Below are 16,183 nucleotides of genomic sequence, written 5' to 3' on the forward strand. Positions count from 1 at the left end.
ATTTCAAGCAGCCTGAGCAACAAAATCCTGGAACAGGTCCCTCGACAGTGGGCCGTCCCTTCTCAGGAAGCCACCCTTCCTGACATTGATGTCAGAGATAGGGTGAACCCCAGTGCCATGCGGGCTGCCCCTTGACCCAAAGTGCACAAGTCCCAGGGCTGACCTGCAGCACAACTACATACGGGCCAGAGCTCTGCCTTGACCCAACCCCAGGAAAACAACGCCACCTCCCACCAGGCTCCAGAAGACCCACTGGGATGATCCATTGCTCAATAGGGATGGTCACATTCCAGGCAATCGGTGGGGCACGACCCTTTTATGCCCAAGACCCAACCCTAACGGTCCATTCAACACCACACTCCGGGGACTGAGAGCTCCCATGTGACCCCCTTGGCACCCAGAGCCCCTCTGGACCCCCTCGTGTTCAGGCAGTCCTTGAGAACTGACCCAAGCACTGAGTCTCAGCTAGAAGCTGCCTTGCCTGGGGCTGACAGAACCCTTTCCTGCCTGGACCACCGACACCCCTGCAGGGCTTCAGGTATCCTCCTTGGGTCTAATTCCCAAAAAAGCCACCCTCCTGGAGAATCCAACTCTCCCAGGTGGGAATTCAGGTCGGCTGCCTGAGAAAACCCTTCTGGCCCAAAGGCTGAACCTCGGCGACCCCACACGGCCTGGCTAATGGCCCATGACCCCAGCAGGATTCACTCACCTATGCCAGTCAATGCCAGGGGGCCCGCCTGGGAGGAAAACCTCACTGAAAGACACAAGGGAGGAATGGGGGCTCAGGAAGGAGCCACCAATGTTCCCTGGCCCCAGGGAACTGCAGCACCAACACCAAGCCTGCAGAGGTAGCCTGGGTTGCCTCAAGGAAGAGCACAGAGACAGGGTTGGAGCTCCTTCCAGATGCCCTTCAGGACCTCCAGGTCTCCAGCCAAAAATACAGTGGCCCTGTTGGAGATCTCGGGATCCCAGTGTCCTCTTCCAACATTCTCACCTAGGTTGGGCCTCAGCGTAATCCTATTGAGCATGATTTTTAAGTCATCACCTCTCTTCAGACATATAAGGTTCTCATCATTGACCCAACCAAGGGCAAGCCCCTCCCCATGCATGCATCCAGCAGAACCTGGATGTGCTCACCACAGCTCAGCAGGAGACCAGGGTGACAGGGAGGGTCTGAGCTTCAGCATACTGGTGGATGAGCACCAGGCTGAAGGACACTGGCCTGGGGCCTGTGGGGGCCCAATACAAGTCTTCCTCCAGGCTCACCATCTGTAGGGACAGAAGAAGGACATGTGTCCAACCAGGGCCTCACGTATCAGTGTGGGGAAGGTGGGTAGGGGATGCCCATGTGATGGAATCCATGCAGACACTGAGTCAACATGGACATGGAGCACCCTTGGCCCTCCCGGCCACCAAACCCTGGAAAGACAGGCAATGTGGGTCACTGTGCTGGGGCAAGATGCCTGGGCTGTGCCCTACTGCAGGCTCCAAGAGCACCTCTACTGCTCAGGCCGGCTCCCCCAAACAACCCCAGGGCCACACTGGGACCATGGGGCACGGGTCAGAGCAACCAACCTGCTCATGGCCAACCAACGCATCTGGCCATGACACCATGAGTCAATGCAGATCTGGCAGTCGCAGAGCCTTCCCTGGGCATGGTGGGTGCCCATCCTGGTGCCCTCTTCGAGCACACACCAGAAATCAAAGCTTGGGGGCCTCCAGGGTCATGTGCTTTCTCTAGTGGGTCTTCATCTTGCCCTATACCTCGTACACACAGAGCCAGGCCACACTGGGCCAATCAGAAACCACGTGGTGTCCTCTCCTTTCCTTGGGATCAAGACCCTGCCACCCTGGAGGTGACCCCGTGGCTCAGAAGTAGCCTGTGGGGCAAATTCCCAGAACAGGTCCCTGGATGGCAGGACTTCCCACCTCAGGAGGACACCCTTCACGCTATTGAATCTCAAGGAAAGGGTGACCCCAGCGGGATTTGAGCTGCCCCCTTGGCCCAAAGACCACAACCTCCGGGGCCGCCTGCAGCACCACCAGGCACCAGCCAGAGCTCAGCCTTGACACAACTGCATTGAAACTGCCTCCCCCTACCAGGCTCAAGGAGGTACCACTAAGATGGCCCATTACTCAACAGGGTCGGTCCCATTCAGGGTCATGGATGGGGGGCAGTCCTGAATCTGTGGGGCCTGCCTGTGTGGACCCAATCACCCACCACTGTCCAGGCAGGGAGAACTCCAGTGTAAACCCCAGGCTGCCCTAGAGACCCTGTTGCCCTCCTCATGTGGCCTGGGCAGTCCTCCAGCCTGATCTGCCCACCAAGTTTTAGCTGGGAGCTGCTCTATGTTGGGCTGAAGGAACCCTTTCCTGCCTCGACCACTATCACCTCTGCAGGGCTTCAGGAAATGCGTGCTCCTAGGGTCAGATTCCAAAGGAAGCGACCCTACTGGAGAAATGTTCCCTCCCTGGTGGCACCCAGAGAAAACCCTAGTGGCCTGAAGGCTGACCCTCAATGGCCCCACGCTACCTATTTCATGACCCATGACCCCAACAGGATACACTCACCTATGCCGCTTCAGGCCAGGGGCCAACCTGGGCAGAAGAGCTCACTGAAAGACATGGGGGAGAACACGGGCTCAGGAAGGAGTAGCCAATATGCCCCATCCCCGGGGACCCAGAGCCCAGACACCAAGCCCACACAGGGAGCCTGGGCTGCCTCCCAGAGGGGCACAGAGACAGGCCTGGGCACCCCTGAGATGACCTTCAGGGCCTCAAGTTCTACATCCCAAAATATAGTGACCCTGCTGGGGATCTTGGGATCCCAGCGTTCTCTGCAAAAATTCTCACCTAGGCTGGGCCTCAGCGTAATCCTATTGAGCATGATTTTTAAGTCATCACCTCTCTTCAGGACAATATAAGGTTCTCATCATCGACCCAACTCAGGGGACCAACCACCTCACATATGCATCCAGTGGGACCCAGATGTGCTCACCACAGCTCGGTGCAGGAGACCAAGGCACCAGGAAGGGCCTGAGCTTCAGCACATCGCAGGGCTGGGCAACAGACTGATGGCCACTGGCCCAGCAACAGGAGGCCCAACACAAGTCTTCCTCTGGTCTCACCACTTGGGAGAGAGCTGGAGGGACATGTGTCCAAAATGACCTCCATGAGGGGAAGGAGGTAGGTCATGCCAGCTCATACTTGCTCATCCTCCATGGATGCATGTGATGATATCCACGTGCTTGTCACTGACACAGACACCCTTGGCCCTGTGTGCCACCGAACCCTGGAAGGACAGGGCAGGAAGGTCACTGGGCTCAGGCTAAACGCCCAGGCTGTGCCATACCGCAGGCTTTGAGAGCACCTCCACTGTCCAAGAGGGCTCTGCTGCATGACCCCAGGGCATCCCTGGGACCACTGGGCATGGGCCAGGGCCATTCGCCAGGTCATGGCCAACCAAGAAGGCTGGCCCGGATGCCATGCACCACTGCAGACCTGGCAGTCACATAGTCTACCCCTGGGCATGGGGGGCGTGCGTACAGGCACCCTTTCCAATGAAGCACTGGAAATCAGCCTGAGCCACATGCTTTCTTTGGTGGGTCACCATCCGTACTCTGCATATCTCCCACACACAGTCAGCCACACTTGAACAATTGGGAGTCATGTGGTGCCCTCTCCGTTGCTTGGGCCCAAAATTCCACCACCCTGGAGGTGACACAATGGATTCCAAGCAGCCTGAGCAACAAAATCCCAGAACAGGTCCCTTGACAGCTGACCTTCCCATCTCTGGGGGCCACCCTTCCTGACACTTGATGTCAGAGTTAGGGTGATCCACAGCAGGATGTGGGCTGCCCCTTAACCCAAAGTCCACAAGTCCCAGGGCTGACCTGCAGCACAACCACATACGGGCCAGAGCTCCGCCTTAACCCAACCCCAGGAAAACAACGCCGCCTCCCACCAGGCTCCAGGAGACACACTGGGATGGCCCATGGCTCAATAGGGATGGTCACATTCCAGGCAATGGGTGGGGCACGACCCTTTTATACCCAAGACCCAACCCTAACGGTCCATTCACACACCACACTCTGGGGACTGAGAGCTCTCATGTGACCCCCTTGGCACCCAGAGCCCCTCTGGACCCCCTCGTGTTCAGGCAGTCCTTGAGAACTGACCCAAGCACTGAGTCTCAGCTAGAAGCTGCCTTGCCTGGGGCTGACAGAACCTTTCCTGCCTGGACCACCGTCACCCCTGCAGGGCTTCAGGTATCCTCCTTGGGTCTAATTCCCAAAAAAGCCACCCTCCTGGAGAACCCAACTCTCTCAGGTGGGAATTCAGGTCGGCTGCCTGAGAAAACCCTTGTGGCCCAAAGGCTGAACCTCGGCGACCCCACACGGCCTGGCTAATGGCCCATGACCCCAGCAGGATTCACTCACCTATGCCAGTCAATGCCAGGGGGCCCGCCTGGGAGGAAAACCTCACTGAAAGACACAAGGGAGGAATGGGGGCTCAGGAAGGAGCCACCAATGTTCCCTGGCCCCAGGGAACTGCAGCACCAACACCAAGCCTGCAGAGGTAGCCTGGGTTGCCTCAAGGAAGAGCACAGAGACAGGGTTGGGCCTCCTTCCAGATGCCCTTCAGGGCCTCCATGTCTTCAGCCAAAAATACAGTGGACCTGTTGGAGATCTCGGGATCCCAGTGTCCTCTTCCAACATTCTCACCTAGGTTGGGCCTCAGCGTAATCCTATTGAGCATGATTTTTAAGTCATCACCTCTTTTCAGACAATATAAGGTTCTCATCATTGACCCAACCAAGGGCAAGCCCCTCCCCATGCATGCATCCAGCAGAACCTGGATGTGCTCACCACAGCTCAGCAGGAGACCAGGGTGCCAGGGAGGGTCTGAGCTTCAACACACCATGGGATGAACACCAGGCTGACGGACACTGGCCTGAGGCCTGTTGAGGCCCAACAGAAGTCTTCTTCCAGGCTCATCATCTGGGGTGGCAGCAGAAGGACACATGTCCACCCAGGGCCTCGCATATCAGTGTGGGAGGTTGGGTAGGGGATGCCCATGTGATGGAATCCATGTAGAATACTGACCCATCACGGACACAGGGTAACATTGGCCCTCCCGACCAACAAGCCCTGGAAAGACAGGGAATGTAGGTCACTGTGCTGGGGCAAGATGCCTGGGCTGTGCTTTACTGCAGGCCCCAAGAGCAACTCCACTGCTCTGACCGTTTCCTCTGAACAACCGTAGGGCCGCGCTGGGACCGTAGGGCATGGATCGGGGCCACCAACTTGCTCAGGGCCAACCAAGGAGTCTGGCACTGACACCAGGAGCCAATGCAGACCTGGCAGTCACAGAGCCTGCCCTGGGCATGGTGGGTACCCACCCTGGTGCCCTCTCCAAGCACACACCAGAAATCAAAGCCTGGGGGCCTCCGGGCCCACGTGCTTTCTCTGGTGGGTCTTCATCTTGCCCTGCACCTCCCACACACAGAGCCAGGCCACACTGGGCTAATCAGAAACCACATGGTGTCCTCTCCTTTCCTTGGGATCAAGACCCTGCCACCCTGGAGGTGACCCCGTGGCTCAGGAGTAGCGTGTGGGGCAAATTCCCAGAACAGGTCCCTGGATGGCAGGACTTCCCACCTCAGGAGGACACCCTTCCTGCCACTGAATCTCAAGGAAAGGGTGACCCCAGCGGGATGTGAGCTGCCCCCTTGGCCCAAAGACCACAACCTCCGGGGCCGCCTGCAGCACCACCAGGCACCAGCCGGAGCTCAGCCTTGACACAACTGCATTGATATAGTGCCTCCCCCTACCAGGCTCAAGGAGGTACCACTAAGATGGCCCATTACTCAACAGGGTCGGTCCCATTCAGGGTCATGGATGGGGGCAGTCCTGAATCTCCAGGGCCTGTTTGCGTGGGCCCAATCACCCACTACTGTCCAGGCAGGGAGAACTCCAGTGTAACTCCCAGACTGCCCTAGAGCCCCTGTTGCCCCCTCATGTGGCCTGGGCAGTCCTCCAGTCCTGACCAGCCCACTGAGTTTCAGCTGGGAGCTGCTCTATGTTGGGCTGAAGGAACCCTTTCTGCCTGGACCACCATCACCCTGCAGGGCTTCAGGAAATGTGTGCTCCTATGGTCAGATTTCTAAGAAAGTAACCCTACTGGAGAAATGTTCCCTCCCCGGTGGCACTCTGAGAAAACCCTAGTGGCCTGAAGGCTGACCCTCAATGGCCCCACGCTGCCTCATTCATGGCCCATGACTCCAACAGGATATACATACCTATGTCACTTAAGGCCACGGGCCCCACCTGGGCAGAAGAGCTCACTGAAAGACAAGGGGGAGAACACAGGCTCAGGAAGGAGCCGACAACATGCCCCAACCCCAGGCAACCTGAGTCCAGACACCAAGCCCACACAGGGAGCCTGGGCTGCCTCCCAGAGGGGCACAGAGACAGGCCTGGGCACCCCTGAGATGACCTTCAGGGCCTCAAGTTCTACATCCCAAAATATAGTGGCCCTGCTGGGGATCTTGGGATCCCAGCATCCTCTTTCAAAATTCTCACCTAGGTTGGGCCTCAGCGTAATCCTATTGAGCATGATTTTTAAGTCATCACCTCTCTTCAGGACACTGTAAGGCTCTCATCATCGACCCAACCCAGAGGACCAACCACCTGACACATGATTCCAGCAGAACCCGGATGTGCTCACCACAGCTCGGTGCAGGAGACCAGGGCACCAGGAAGGGCCTGAGCTTCAGCACATCGCGGGGCTGAGCAACAGACTGATGGCCACTGGCCCAGGAACAGGAGGCCCAATGCAAGTCTTCCTCCAGTTTCACCATCTGGGAGAGAGCTGGAGGACATGTGTCCAAAATGACCTCCCTGTGGGGAAGGAGGTACTTGCTCATCCTCCATGGATGCATGTGATGAGACCCACGTGCTTGTCACTGACACAGACACCCTTGGCCTGTGTGCCACCGAACCCTGGAAGGACAGGGCAGGTAGGTCACTAGGCTCAGGCTAAACACCCAGGCTGTGCCATACCGCAGGCTTTGAGAGCACCTCCACTGTCGAAGAGGGCACTGCTGCATGACCCCAGGGCATCCCTGGGACCACTGGGCACGGGCCAGGGCCATTCGCCAGGTCATGGCCAACCAAGAAGGCTGGCCCGGATGCCATGCACCACTGCAGACCTGGCAGTCACATAGTCTACCCCTGGGCATGGGGGGCGTGCGTACAGGCACCCTTTCCAATGAAGCACTGGAAATCAGCCTGAGCCACATGCTTTCTTTGGTGGGTCACCATCCGTACTCTGCATATCTCCCACACACAGTCAGCCACACTTGAACAATTGGGAGTCATGTGGTGCCCTCTCCGTTGCTTGGGCCCAAAATTCCACCACCCTGGAGGTGACACAATGGATTCCAAGCAGCCTGAGCAACAAAATCCCAGAACAGGTCCCTTGACAGCTGACTTCCCATCTCTGGGGGCCACCCTTCCTGACGCTTGATGTCAGAGTTAGGGTGATCCACAGCAGGATGTGGGCTGCCCCTTAACCCAAAGTCCACAAGTCCCAGGGCTGACCTGCAGCACAACCACATACGGGCCAGAGCTCCGCCTTAACCCAACCCCAGGAAAACAACGCCGCCTCCCACCAGGCTCCAGGAGACACACTGGGATGGCCCATGGCTCAATAGGGATGGTCACATTCCAGGCAATGGGTGGGGCACGACCCTTTTATGCCCAAGACCCAACCCTAACGGTCCATTCACACACCACACTCTGGGGACTGAGAGCTCCCATGCGACCCCTGTGGCACCCAGAGCCCCTCTGGACCCCCTCGTGTTCAGGCAGTCCTTGAGAACTGACCCGAGCACCGAGTTTCAGCTAGGAGCTGCCTTGCCTGGGGCTGACAGAACCTTTCCTGCCTGGACCACCGTCACCCCTGCAGGGCTTCAGGTATCCTCCTTGGGTCTAATTCCCAAAAAAGCCACCCTCCTGGAGAACCCAACTCTCTCAGGTGGGAATTCAGGTCGGCTGCCTGAGAAAACCCTTCTGGCCCAAAGGCTGAACCTTGGCGACCCCACACGGCCTGGCTAATGGCCCATGACCCCAGCGGGATGCACTCACCTATGCCAGTCAATGCCAGGGGGCCCGCCTGGGAGGAAAAGCTCACTGAAAGACACAAGGGAGGAATAGGGGCTCAGGAAGGAGCCACCAGTGTTCCCTGGCCCCAGGGAACTGCAGCACCAACACCAAGCCTGCAGAGGTAGCCTGGGTTGCCTCAAGGAACAGCACAGAAACAGGGTTGGGCCTCCTTCCAGATGCCCTTCAGGACCTCCAGGTCTCCAGCCAAAAATACAGTGGACCTGTTGGAGATCTCAGGATCCCAGTATCCTCTTCCAACATTCTCACCTAGGTTGGGCCTCAGCGTAATCCTATTGAGCATGATTTTTAAGTCATCACCTCTCTTCAGGACAATATAAGGTTCTCATCATTGACCCAACCAAGGGCAAGCCCCTCCCCATGCATGCATCCAGCAGAACCTGGATGTGCTCACCACAGCTCAGCAGGAGACCAGGGTGCCAGGGAGGGTCTGAGCTTCAATGCACTGGAGGGATGAGCACCAGGCTAACGGACACTGGCCTGGGGCCTATGGGGGCCCAACACAACTCTTTTTCCAGGCTCACCATCTGGGGTGACAGCAGAAGGACATGTGTCCAACCAGGGTGTCACGTATCAGTGTGGGGAAGGTGGGTAGGGGATACCCATGTGATGGAATCCACGCAGAACACTGATCCATCATGGAAACGGGGCACCATTGGCCCTCCTGGCCACCAAACCCTGGAAAGACAGGGAATATGGGTCACTGGGCTGGGGCAAGACCCCTGGGCAGTGCCCTACTGCAGGCCCCAAGAGCAACTCCACTGCTCGGGCCGGCTCCCCCGAACAACCCCAGGGCCGCACTGGGACTCTGGGGCATGGGTCAGAGCAACCAACCTGCTCATGGCCAACCAAGGAGTCTGACCCTGACACCAGGAGCCAATGCAGACCTGGCAGTCACAGAGCCTGCATGGTGGGTGCCCACCCTGGTGCCCTCTCCAAGCACACACCAGAAATCAAAGCCTGGGGGCCTCCGGGCCCACGTGCTTTCTCTGGTGGGTCTTCATCTTGCCCTACACCTCCCATACACAGAGCCAGGCCACACTGGGCTAATCAGAAACCACATGGTGTCCTCTCCTTTCCTTGGGATCAAGACCCTGCCACCCTGGAGGTGACCCCGTGGCTCAGAAGTAGCCTGTGGGGCAAATTCCCAGAACAGGTCCCTGGACAGCAGGACTTCCCACCTCAGGAGGACACCCTTCCTGCCACTGAATCTCAAGGAAGGGGTGACTCCAGCGTGATGTGAGCTGCCCCCTTGGCCCAAAGACCACAACCCCCGGGGCCGCCTGCAGCACCACCAGGCACCAGCCAGAGCTCAGCCTTGACACAACTGCATTGAAACGGTGCCTCCCACTACCAGGCTCAAGGAGGTACCACTAAGATGGCCCATTACTCAACAGGGTCGGTCCCACTCAGGGCCACGGATGGGGTGCAGTCCTGAATATCTGGGGCTTGTCTACATGGGCCCAATCACCACCACTGTCCAGGGAGGGAGAACTCCAGCTTGACCCCCAGGCTGCCCCAGAGCCCGTATTGTTCCCCTCATGTGGCCTGGGCAGTCCTCGAGGCCTGACCAGCCTACCGAGTTTCAGCTGGGAGGTGCTCTGTGTTGGGCTGAAGGAACTCTTTCTGCCTGGACCTCCATCACCTCTGCAGGGCTTTAGGAAATGCGTGCTGCTAGGGTCAGATTCCCAAGGAAGCGATGCTACTGGAGAAAAGTTGCCTCCCCGGTGGCACCCTGAGAAAACCCTAGTGGCCCGAAGGCTGACCCTCAATGGCCCCATGCTGCCTCATTCAGGGACCATGAACCCCATAGGATACACTCACCTATGCCGCTTAAGGCCATAGCCCCACCTGGACAGAAGAGCTCACTGAAAGACATGGGGGAGAATGGCGGCTCAAGAAGTAGCCCCCAATATGCCCCATCCCCAGGGAAGCAGACACCAAGCTCACATAGCTAAACTGGGCTGCCTTACAGAGGGGTGCAGAGATACATTGGGGCCCTCCAAGTTGCCCTTCAGGGCCTCGAGTTCTCCAGCCCAAAATATAGTGGCCCTGCCAGGGATCTCAGGATCCCAGTGTCCTCTTCTAAAATTCTCACCTAGGCTGGGCCTCAGCGTAATCCTATTGAGCATGATTTTTAAGTCATCATCTCTCTTCAGGACAATATAAGGTTCTCATCATCGACCCAACCCAGGGGACCAACCCAGGGGACCAACCCACCTCACACATGATTCCAGCGGGACCTGGATGTGCTCACCACAGCTCAGTGCAGGAGACCAGTGTGCCATGAAGGACCTGAGCTTCAGAGCATCAGGGACTGGGCACCAGGCTAATGGCCACTGGCCCAGGAATAACAGGTCCAATGCAAGCCTTCCTCCGGTCTCACCATCTGGGAGAGAGGTGGAGGACATGAGTCCAAAATGACCTCCATGTGGTAACGCGGTAGCGGTGGTCAGTTCATGCTTGCTCATCCTCCATGGACACATGTGATAAGATCCATGTGAAAAACGGACTTGTCACCAACATGGGGCACCCTTGTCCTTCCCTGCCACCAAACCTGGGAAGGACAAGGCAGGCAGGTCACTGGGCTCAGGCCAAATGCCCAGCCTGCGCTATACTGCAGGCCCTGAGAGCACCTCCACCCTCCAAGAGGGCTCCCCTGCATGACCCCAGGGCACGGGCCAGGGCCATTAGCCAGGTCATGGCCAACAAAGAAGGCTGGCCCAGATGCCACGTGCCACTGCAGTCCTGGCAGTCATGTAGTCTGCCCCTGGGTGTGGTGGGCTCACATCAGGACGTCCTCTACAAGCATGCACCAGAAATCGCAGCTTGGGGCTGCAGGGCCACGTGCTTTCTCTGGTGGGTCACCATCCATGCTCTGCACACCTCCTACCACAGAGCTAGGCTACACTTGGCCAACTCAGAGCGACATGGTGTCCTCTCCTTTGCTTGGGCCCAAGACCCTGTCACCCTGGAGGCGATGCCATGGCTCAGAAGAAGCCTGAGCAACAAAATCCTGGGACAGGTCCCTCGACAATGGGGCTTCCCACTTCAGGAAGCCACCCTCCAGGACATTTGACCTCAGAGATAGGGTGACGCCCAGCAGGATGTAGTTGTTCCTTGGCCCAAAGCCCACAAGTCCCAAGGCTGACCTGCAGTACGACCAGGTACCACCCAGAGCTCCACCTTGACCCAACCCCAGGGAAATAACACCACCCCACACCAGGCTCCAGGAGATCCACTGGGATGCCCCATTGCTCAACAGGGATGGTCACATTCAGGGTTATGGGTGGGGCACGATCCTTGAATCTCCGTAACCCAACCCCATTCACACACCACACTCCAAGGACCAAGAAATCCCCTATTACCCCAGTGGCAGCCCATAGGCCCTCTGGCCTCCTTCATGTGGCCTGGGCAGTCCTGAGACCTTACTGGAGTACCAAGTCTCAACTGGGCGCTGTTCTGCGTTGGGCAGAAGGAACCCTTTCCTGCCTGGACCACCATCACCCCTGTAGGGCTTCAAGGAAGGAGTCCTCCTTGGGTTAGATTCCCAAAAAAGCCATCCTCCAAGAGAACCTTTCCCTCCCAGGTGGAAATTCGGGTCTGCTCCCTGAGAAAACCCTTGTGGACCAAAGGCTGAACCTCGGGGACCCCACACGGTCTGGCTCCTGACCAATGATCCCAGCAGGATCCACTCACCTATGCCAGTCAATGCCAAGGGGCCCTCCTGGGTGGAAGAGCTCACTGAAAGACACAAGGCAAGAATGGGGGCTCAGGAAGGAGCCACCAACATTCCCCACACCAGGGAATCAGAACACCACCAACCCACACGGGGACCCTGAGCTGCCTCATGGAGGAGCACAGAGATAGGTTGGGCCACCTCCAGATGCCCTTCAGAGCCTCCAGATCTCCAGCCCAAAATACAGTGGCCTGAATCTCATAATCCTCTTCCAAAATTCTCACCTAGGCTGGGCCTCAGCGTAATCCTATTGAGCATGATTTTTAAGTCATCACCTCTCTTCAGGACAATTTAAAGTTCTCATCATTGACCCAACACAGAAAACCCCTACCCGCACAAACATCCAGTGGAACCCGGATGTACTCACCACAGCTCAGTGCAGGAGACCGGGTGCCAGGAAGGGCCGGAGTTTCAAGGCACTGGGGCTAAGCACCTGGCTGATGGACACTAGCCCAGGAAAAGTGGGCCCAATGGAAGTCTTCCTCCAGTCTCATCATCTAGGGAAACACATAACCACCCTCCATGCAGAGAAGGGGGTGGCTGGTGCCAGCTCATGCTTGCTTGTCCTCCATGGACACATGTGATGAGATTCATGCAAAATACTGACTCGTCACCAATGCAGGGCACTCTTGGCTCTCCCTGCCACCGAACCCGGGAAGGATAAGGCAGGCAGGTCACTGGGCTTGAGCAAAACACCCAGGCTGTGCCATACTGTAGGACCCAAGGGCACCTCCACTGCCCAAAATGGCTCTCCTGCATTAATTCAGAGCTGCCCTCACCACTGGGCACAAGCACGGGCCACCAGCCAAGTCACAGCTAACCAAGGAGGCTGGCCCATATGCCAGGCGTCACTGCAGACTCTGCAGTGGCATAGCCTGCTCCTGTGTATGGTGGGCGCGCATATAGGCACCCTCTCCAAGCCTACACCAGAAATCACCTCCTGGGATTGCAGGGCCACTTGCTTTCTCTGGTGGGTCCCCATCCATAGTCCACACACCTCCCAGACACAGAGCCAGCCACACATGGCCAATTGGGAGCCATATGGTGCCCCCTCCTTTGCTTAGTCCCAAGATCCCACCACCCTGGAGGTGACACCATGGCTCCTAAGCAGCCTGAGGAATAATTCCCAGTCTAGGTGCCTCAACAGTGGGCCTTCCCACCTCAGGAGGCCATCCTTCATGACCCCCAGCGGGATGTGGGCTGCCTCTTGGCCCAAAGCCCACAAGTCCCAGGGCTGACCTGCAGCACCACCAGGTACCAGCCAGAGCTCCACCTTGACCCAACCCCAGGAAAACAACGCCGACCCCCACCAGGCTCCAGGGGACCCACTGGGATGACCCACTGCTCAACAGGGATGGTCATTCAGGGCCATGGGTCAGGTGCGATCCTTGAATCTCTGCAACCCAACTCAATGGGCCCATTCACACACTCTGGGGGCCAAGAGCTCCCCTGTTACCCCCATGGTTCCCTGTAGCCCCTCTGACCTCCTTCATGTGGCCTGGGCAGTCCTTGAGGCCTTACCAGAGCACCAGTTCTCAAGGGGGCGCTGCCCTGCATTGGGCCCTGAGTTGGGCAGAAGGAACCCTTCCCTGCCTGGACCACCATCACCCCTGTAGGGCTTCAGGGAAGGCATCCTCCTTGGGTCTGATTCCTAAAAAAGCTGCCCTCCTAGAGAACCCATCTCTCCCAGGTGGGAGTTCAGGTTGGTTGCCTGAGAAAACCCTTGTGGCCCAAAAGCTGAACCTCAATGACCCCACACTGACTATCTAATAGCCCATGACCCCAGCAGGATGCACTCACCTATGTCGGTCAATGCCAGGGGGCCCACCTGGGTGGAAAAGCTCACTGAAAGACACAAAGGGAGAATGAGGGCTCAGGAAGGAGGCTCCAACGTGTCCCGTCCCTGGAGACCCGGAGCCTGGATACCAAGCCAGGACAGGGAGGCTGGGCTGCCTCATAGAGGAGCACAGAGATACAGTTGGGTCCACCAGATGCCCTTCAGGGCCTCCAGGTCCCCAGCCCAAAACACAGGAGCCCTGCAGGGGGCTTCGGGATCCCAGTGTCCTCTTCCAAAATTCTCACCTAGGCTGGGCCTCAGCGTAATCCTATTGAGCATGATTTTTAAGTCATCACCTCTCTTCAGAACATTATAAGGTTCTCATCATTGACCCAACCTAGGACAATCCCTCCCCACACTTGCATTCAGCAGGACCAGGATATGCTCACCACAGCTCAGTGCAGGAGACCAGGGCGCCAGGAAAGGCCTGAGCTTCAGTGCACCTGGGGCTGGGAACTGGCTGACAGACACTGGCCCAGAGCCATTGGGCCCAACGCAAGTCTTCCTCCATGCTCACCATCTGGGGGTACAGGAGGAGGACATATGTCAAAACAGGGCCTCACATCTCCATATGTAGAAGGCATAAGAGATACACACGTAAAGGATTCCATGTGGAACACTGACCCATCACGGATGCAGGGCACCCATGGCCCTCCCCTTCACCATACCCTGAAAAAACAGGGCAGTCTGCCTTCCCTGTGACCACTGTGCATGAGCCACGGCCACCAACCCACTCCAAGCCAACCAAGGAGGGTAGCCAGAAGCTACGCACTGTTGCAAACCTGGCAGTCACATAGCCTGCCCCTGGATGTGGTGGGCACCCCCAAGGTGCCCTCTCCAAGTGTGCACTGAAAATCACAGCCTGGGGACCCGGGCCACGAGCTTTCAGTGGTGGGACCCCATCCACATCCCACACACCTCCCAAACACAGAGCTGGGCCACACTTGGTCAATCAAGGGCCACATAGTATCTTCTCTTTTCCTTGGACCCAAGACCCCATCACCCTGGAGGTGACCCCATGGCTCAGAAGAAGGTGGGGTGGCAAATTCCCAGTACAGGACCTCTGACAGTGGGCCTTCCCACCTCAGAATGCCACTGTTACTGTCTCTCAAATTTGGAGAACAGGTTACCCCCAATGGGATGCAGGCTTCCCCCTCAGCCCAAAGCCCACAGATCCCTCCCAGGGCTGGACTGCAGCACCACCAGGCACCAGCCATTTCTCAGCCTTGACCCAACCCCATTGAAACTGCACCACACCCCACCAGGCTCAATACGTGCCACTGGGATGGCCAGTTGCTCAACAGGGTCAGCCCTATTCAGGGTCACAGGTGGGATGATATCCTTGAAGCTTTGTGACTTGACCCTGTCACCACACCCCTGAAACAAGCCTGGGGACTGAGAGCTTCTACGTAACACTTGTGGCACCCCGGAGCTCTTCTGGCCCCCCTCATGTGGCCTGGGCAGTCCTCAAGACCTGACCCACACACCAAGTCTCAACTGGGCGATGTCCTGCATGGGGCTGAAGGAACCCTTTGCTATCTGGACCATCAGTCACCCCTGCAGGGCTTCAGGGAAGGCATCCTCCTCGGGTAAGAGTCCCAAGGAAGCTGCCCTCCTGGAGAAATCATGCCTCCCTGGTGGGAATTAGGGTCGGCTCCCTGAGGAAACTCTCACGGCCCAAAATCTGACCCTTGGCAACCCCAAGCAGCCTGCTCATGGACCATGACACCAGCAGGATCCACTCACCTATATTGGTCAATGCGAGGAGGAGGCAAAAGAGCTCACTGAAAGACAAAAGGGGAGAACCGGGGCTCAGGGAAGAGCCACCCACATGCCCCACACCCAAGGAACAACACCACCAAACCCGCACAGGGAGCCTGGGCTGCTACACAGAGGAGCACAGAGAAAGATCTGGGCCACCTCCAGATGCCCTTCAGGGCCTCCAGCTCTCCAACCCAAAATACAGTGGCCCTGCCAGAAATCTCAGGATCCCAACATCCCCTTCCAAATTTCTCACTTAGGGTGGGCCTCAGCGTAATCCTATTGAGCATGATTTTTAAGTCATCACCTCTCTTCAGGACAATATGTTCTCATCATTGACCCAACCCAGGGCACCCCCCTTCCTGCTTATGCATCCAGTGGAACCCAGATGTGCTCACCAAGAGCTCAGTGCAGGAGACCAGGGCACCAGGAAGGGCTGGAGCTTCAGCACACCGAAGGTTGAACACCTGGCTGATGTACACTGGTCCAGGAAAAGTGAGCCCAACAGAAGTCTCACCATCTGGGGGAACACATGGAGGACATGTGACCACCTCCATGTGGAGAAGGGGGTGGTGGGTGCCAGCTCACGTTTGCTCCTGCTCCACGGACACATATGATGATATTCATGAAAAATACTGACTCGTCACCTATGCAGGGAAC

The 16,183-nt window shown here is 57.5% G+C and overlaps 1 protein-coding gene and 9 non-coding genes across 29 annotated transcripts in view; all 10 read right to left on the bottom strand.

Moving 5' to 3' along the window:
• The window catches only part of LOC103246023 (uncharacterized), a 186,685-nt gene that overhangs the window by 163,559 nt on the left and 6,943 nt on the right, over positions 1-16,183 (bottom strand). For 16 of the 20 annotated variants that reach the window (XR_012091387.1, XR_012091390.1, XR_012091394.1 and 13 more), the window contains 17 exons: positions 15,922-16,043; positions 15,509-15,546; positions 14,152-14,282; positions 12,293-12,422; positions 11,886-11,930; positions 10,407-10,575; positions 10,011-10,054; positions 8,581-8,864; positions 8,151-8,195; positions 6,730-7,004; positions 6,302-6,346; positions 4,869-5,000; positions 4,440-4,484; positions 2,999-3,292; positions 2,572-2,615; positions 1,138-1,269; positions 710-754 (listed from right to left, as the gene is read on the bottom strand). Coding sequence is in view for 4 of the 20 variants with exons in the window: in XM_073011989.1 (XP_072868090.1) it covers positions 15,544-15,546; positions 15,922-16,043 (125 nt within the window). In the remaining 16 variants the exon portion in view is untranslated. Of the gene's footprint in view, positions 1-709; positions 755-1,137; positions 1,270-2,571; positions 2,616-2,998; positions 3,293-4,439; positions 4,485-4,868; positions 5,001-6,301; positions 6,347-6,729; positions 7,005-8,150; positions 8,196-8,580; positions 8,865-10,010; positions 10,055-10,406; positions 10,576-11,885; positions 11,931-12,292; positions 12,423-13,725; positions 14,283-15,508; positions 15,547-15,921; positions 16,044-16,183 lie in introns of all 20 variants that reach the window. The other 4 variants (XR_012091388.1, XR_012091385.1, XR_012091383.1 and 1 more) reach the window with 4 other exon arrangements.
• On the bottom strand, positions 1,002-1,081 carry LOC119619448 (small nucleolar RNA SNORD115). The gene has a single exon (XR_005235929.2). It is a non-coding gene; the product is annotated as a small nucleolar RNA SNORD115 (small nucleolar RNA).
• Positions 2,861-2,942, bottom strand: LOC119619436 (small nucleolar RNA SNORD115). Its single transcript, XR_005235919.2, has one exon. It is a non-coding gene; the product is annotated as a small nucleolar RNA SNORD115 (small nucleolar RNA).
• Positions 4,732-4,812, bottom strand: LOC119619454 (small nucleolar RNA SNORD115). Its single transcript, XR_005235934.2, has one exon. It is a non-coding gene; the product is annotated as a small nucleolar RNA SNORD115 (small nucleolar RNA).
• Positions 6,592-6,673, bottom strand: LOC119623796 (small nucleolar RNA SNORD115). The gene has a single exon (XR_005239830.2). It is a non-coding gene; the product is annotated as a small nucleolar RNA SNORD115 (small nucleolar RNA).
• On the bottom strand, positions 8,443-8,524 carry LOC119619439 (small nucleolar RNA SNORD115). Its single transcript, XR_012091575.1, has one exon. It is a non-coding gene; the product is annotated as a small nucleolar RNA SNORD115 (small nucleolar RNA).
• LOC119619563 (small nucleolar RNA SNORD115) lies at positions 10,292-10,373 on the bottom strand. The gene has a single exon (XR_005236026.1). It is a non-coding gene; the product is annotated as a small nucleolar RNA SNORD115 (small nucleolar RNA).
• Positions 12,157-12,238, bottom strand: LOC119619569 (small nucleolar RNA SNORD115). Its single transcript, XR_005236032.1, has one exon. It is a non-coding gene; the product is annotated as a small nucleolar RNA SNORD115 (small nucleolar RNA).
• LOC119619568 (small nucleolar RNA SNORD115) lies at positions 14,015-14,096 on the bottom strand. The gene has a single exon (XR_005236031.1). It is a non-coding gene; the product is annotated as a small nucleolar RNA SNORD115 (small nucleolar RNA).
• On the bottom strand, positions 15,787-15,865 carry LOC119619432 (small nucleolar RNA SNORD115). The gene has a single exon (XR_005235915.1). It is a non-coding gene; the product is annotated as a small nucleolar RNA SNORD115 (small nucleolar RNA).

The sequence above is a fragment of the Chlorocebus sabaeus genome, chromosome 26 (assembly GCF_047675955.1).
Source record: "Chlorocebus sabaeus isolate Y175 chromosome 26, mChlSab1.0.hap1, whole genome shotgun sequence".
In the NCBI taxonomy this organism is placed as follows: domain Eukaryota; kingdom Metazoa; phylum Chordata; class Mammalia; order Primates; family Cercopithecidae; genus Chlorocebus; species Chlorocebus sabaeus.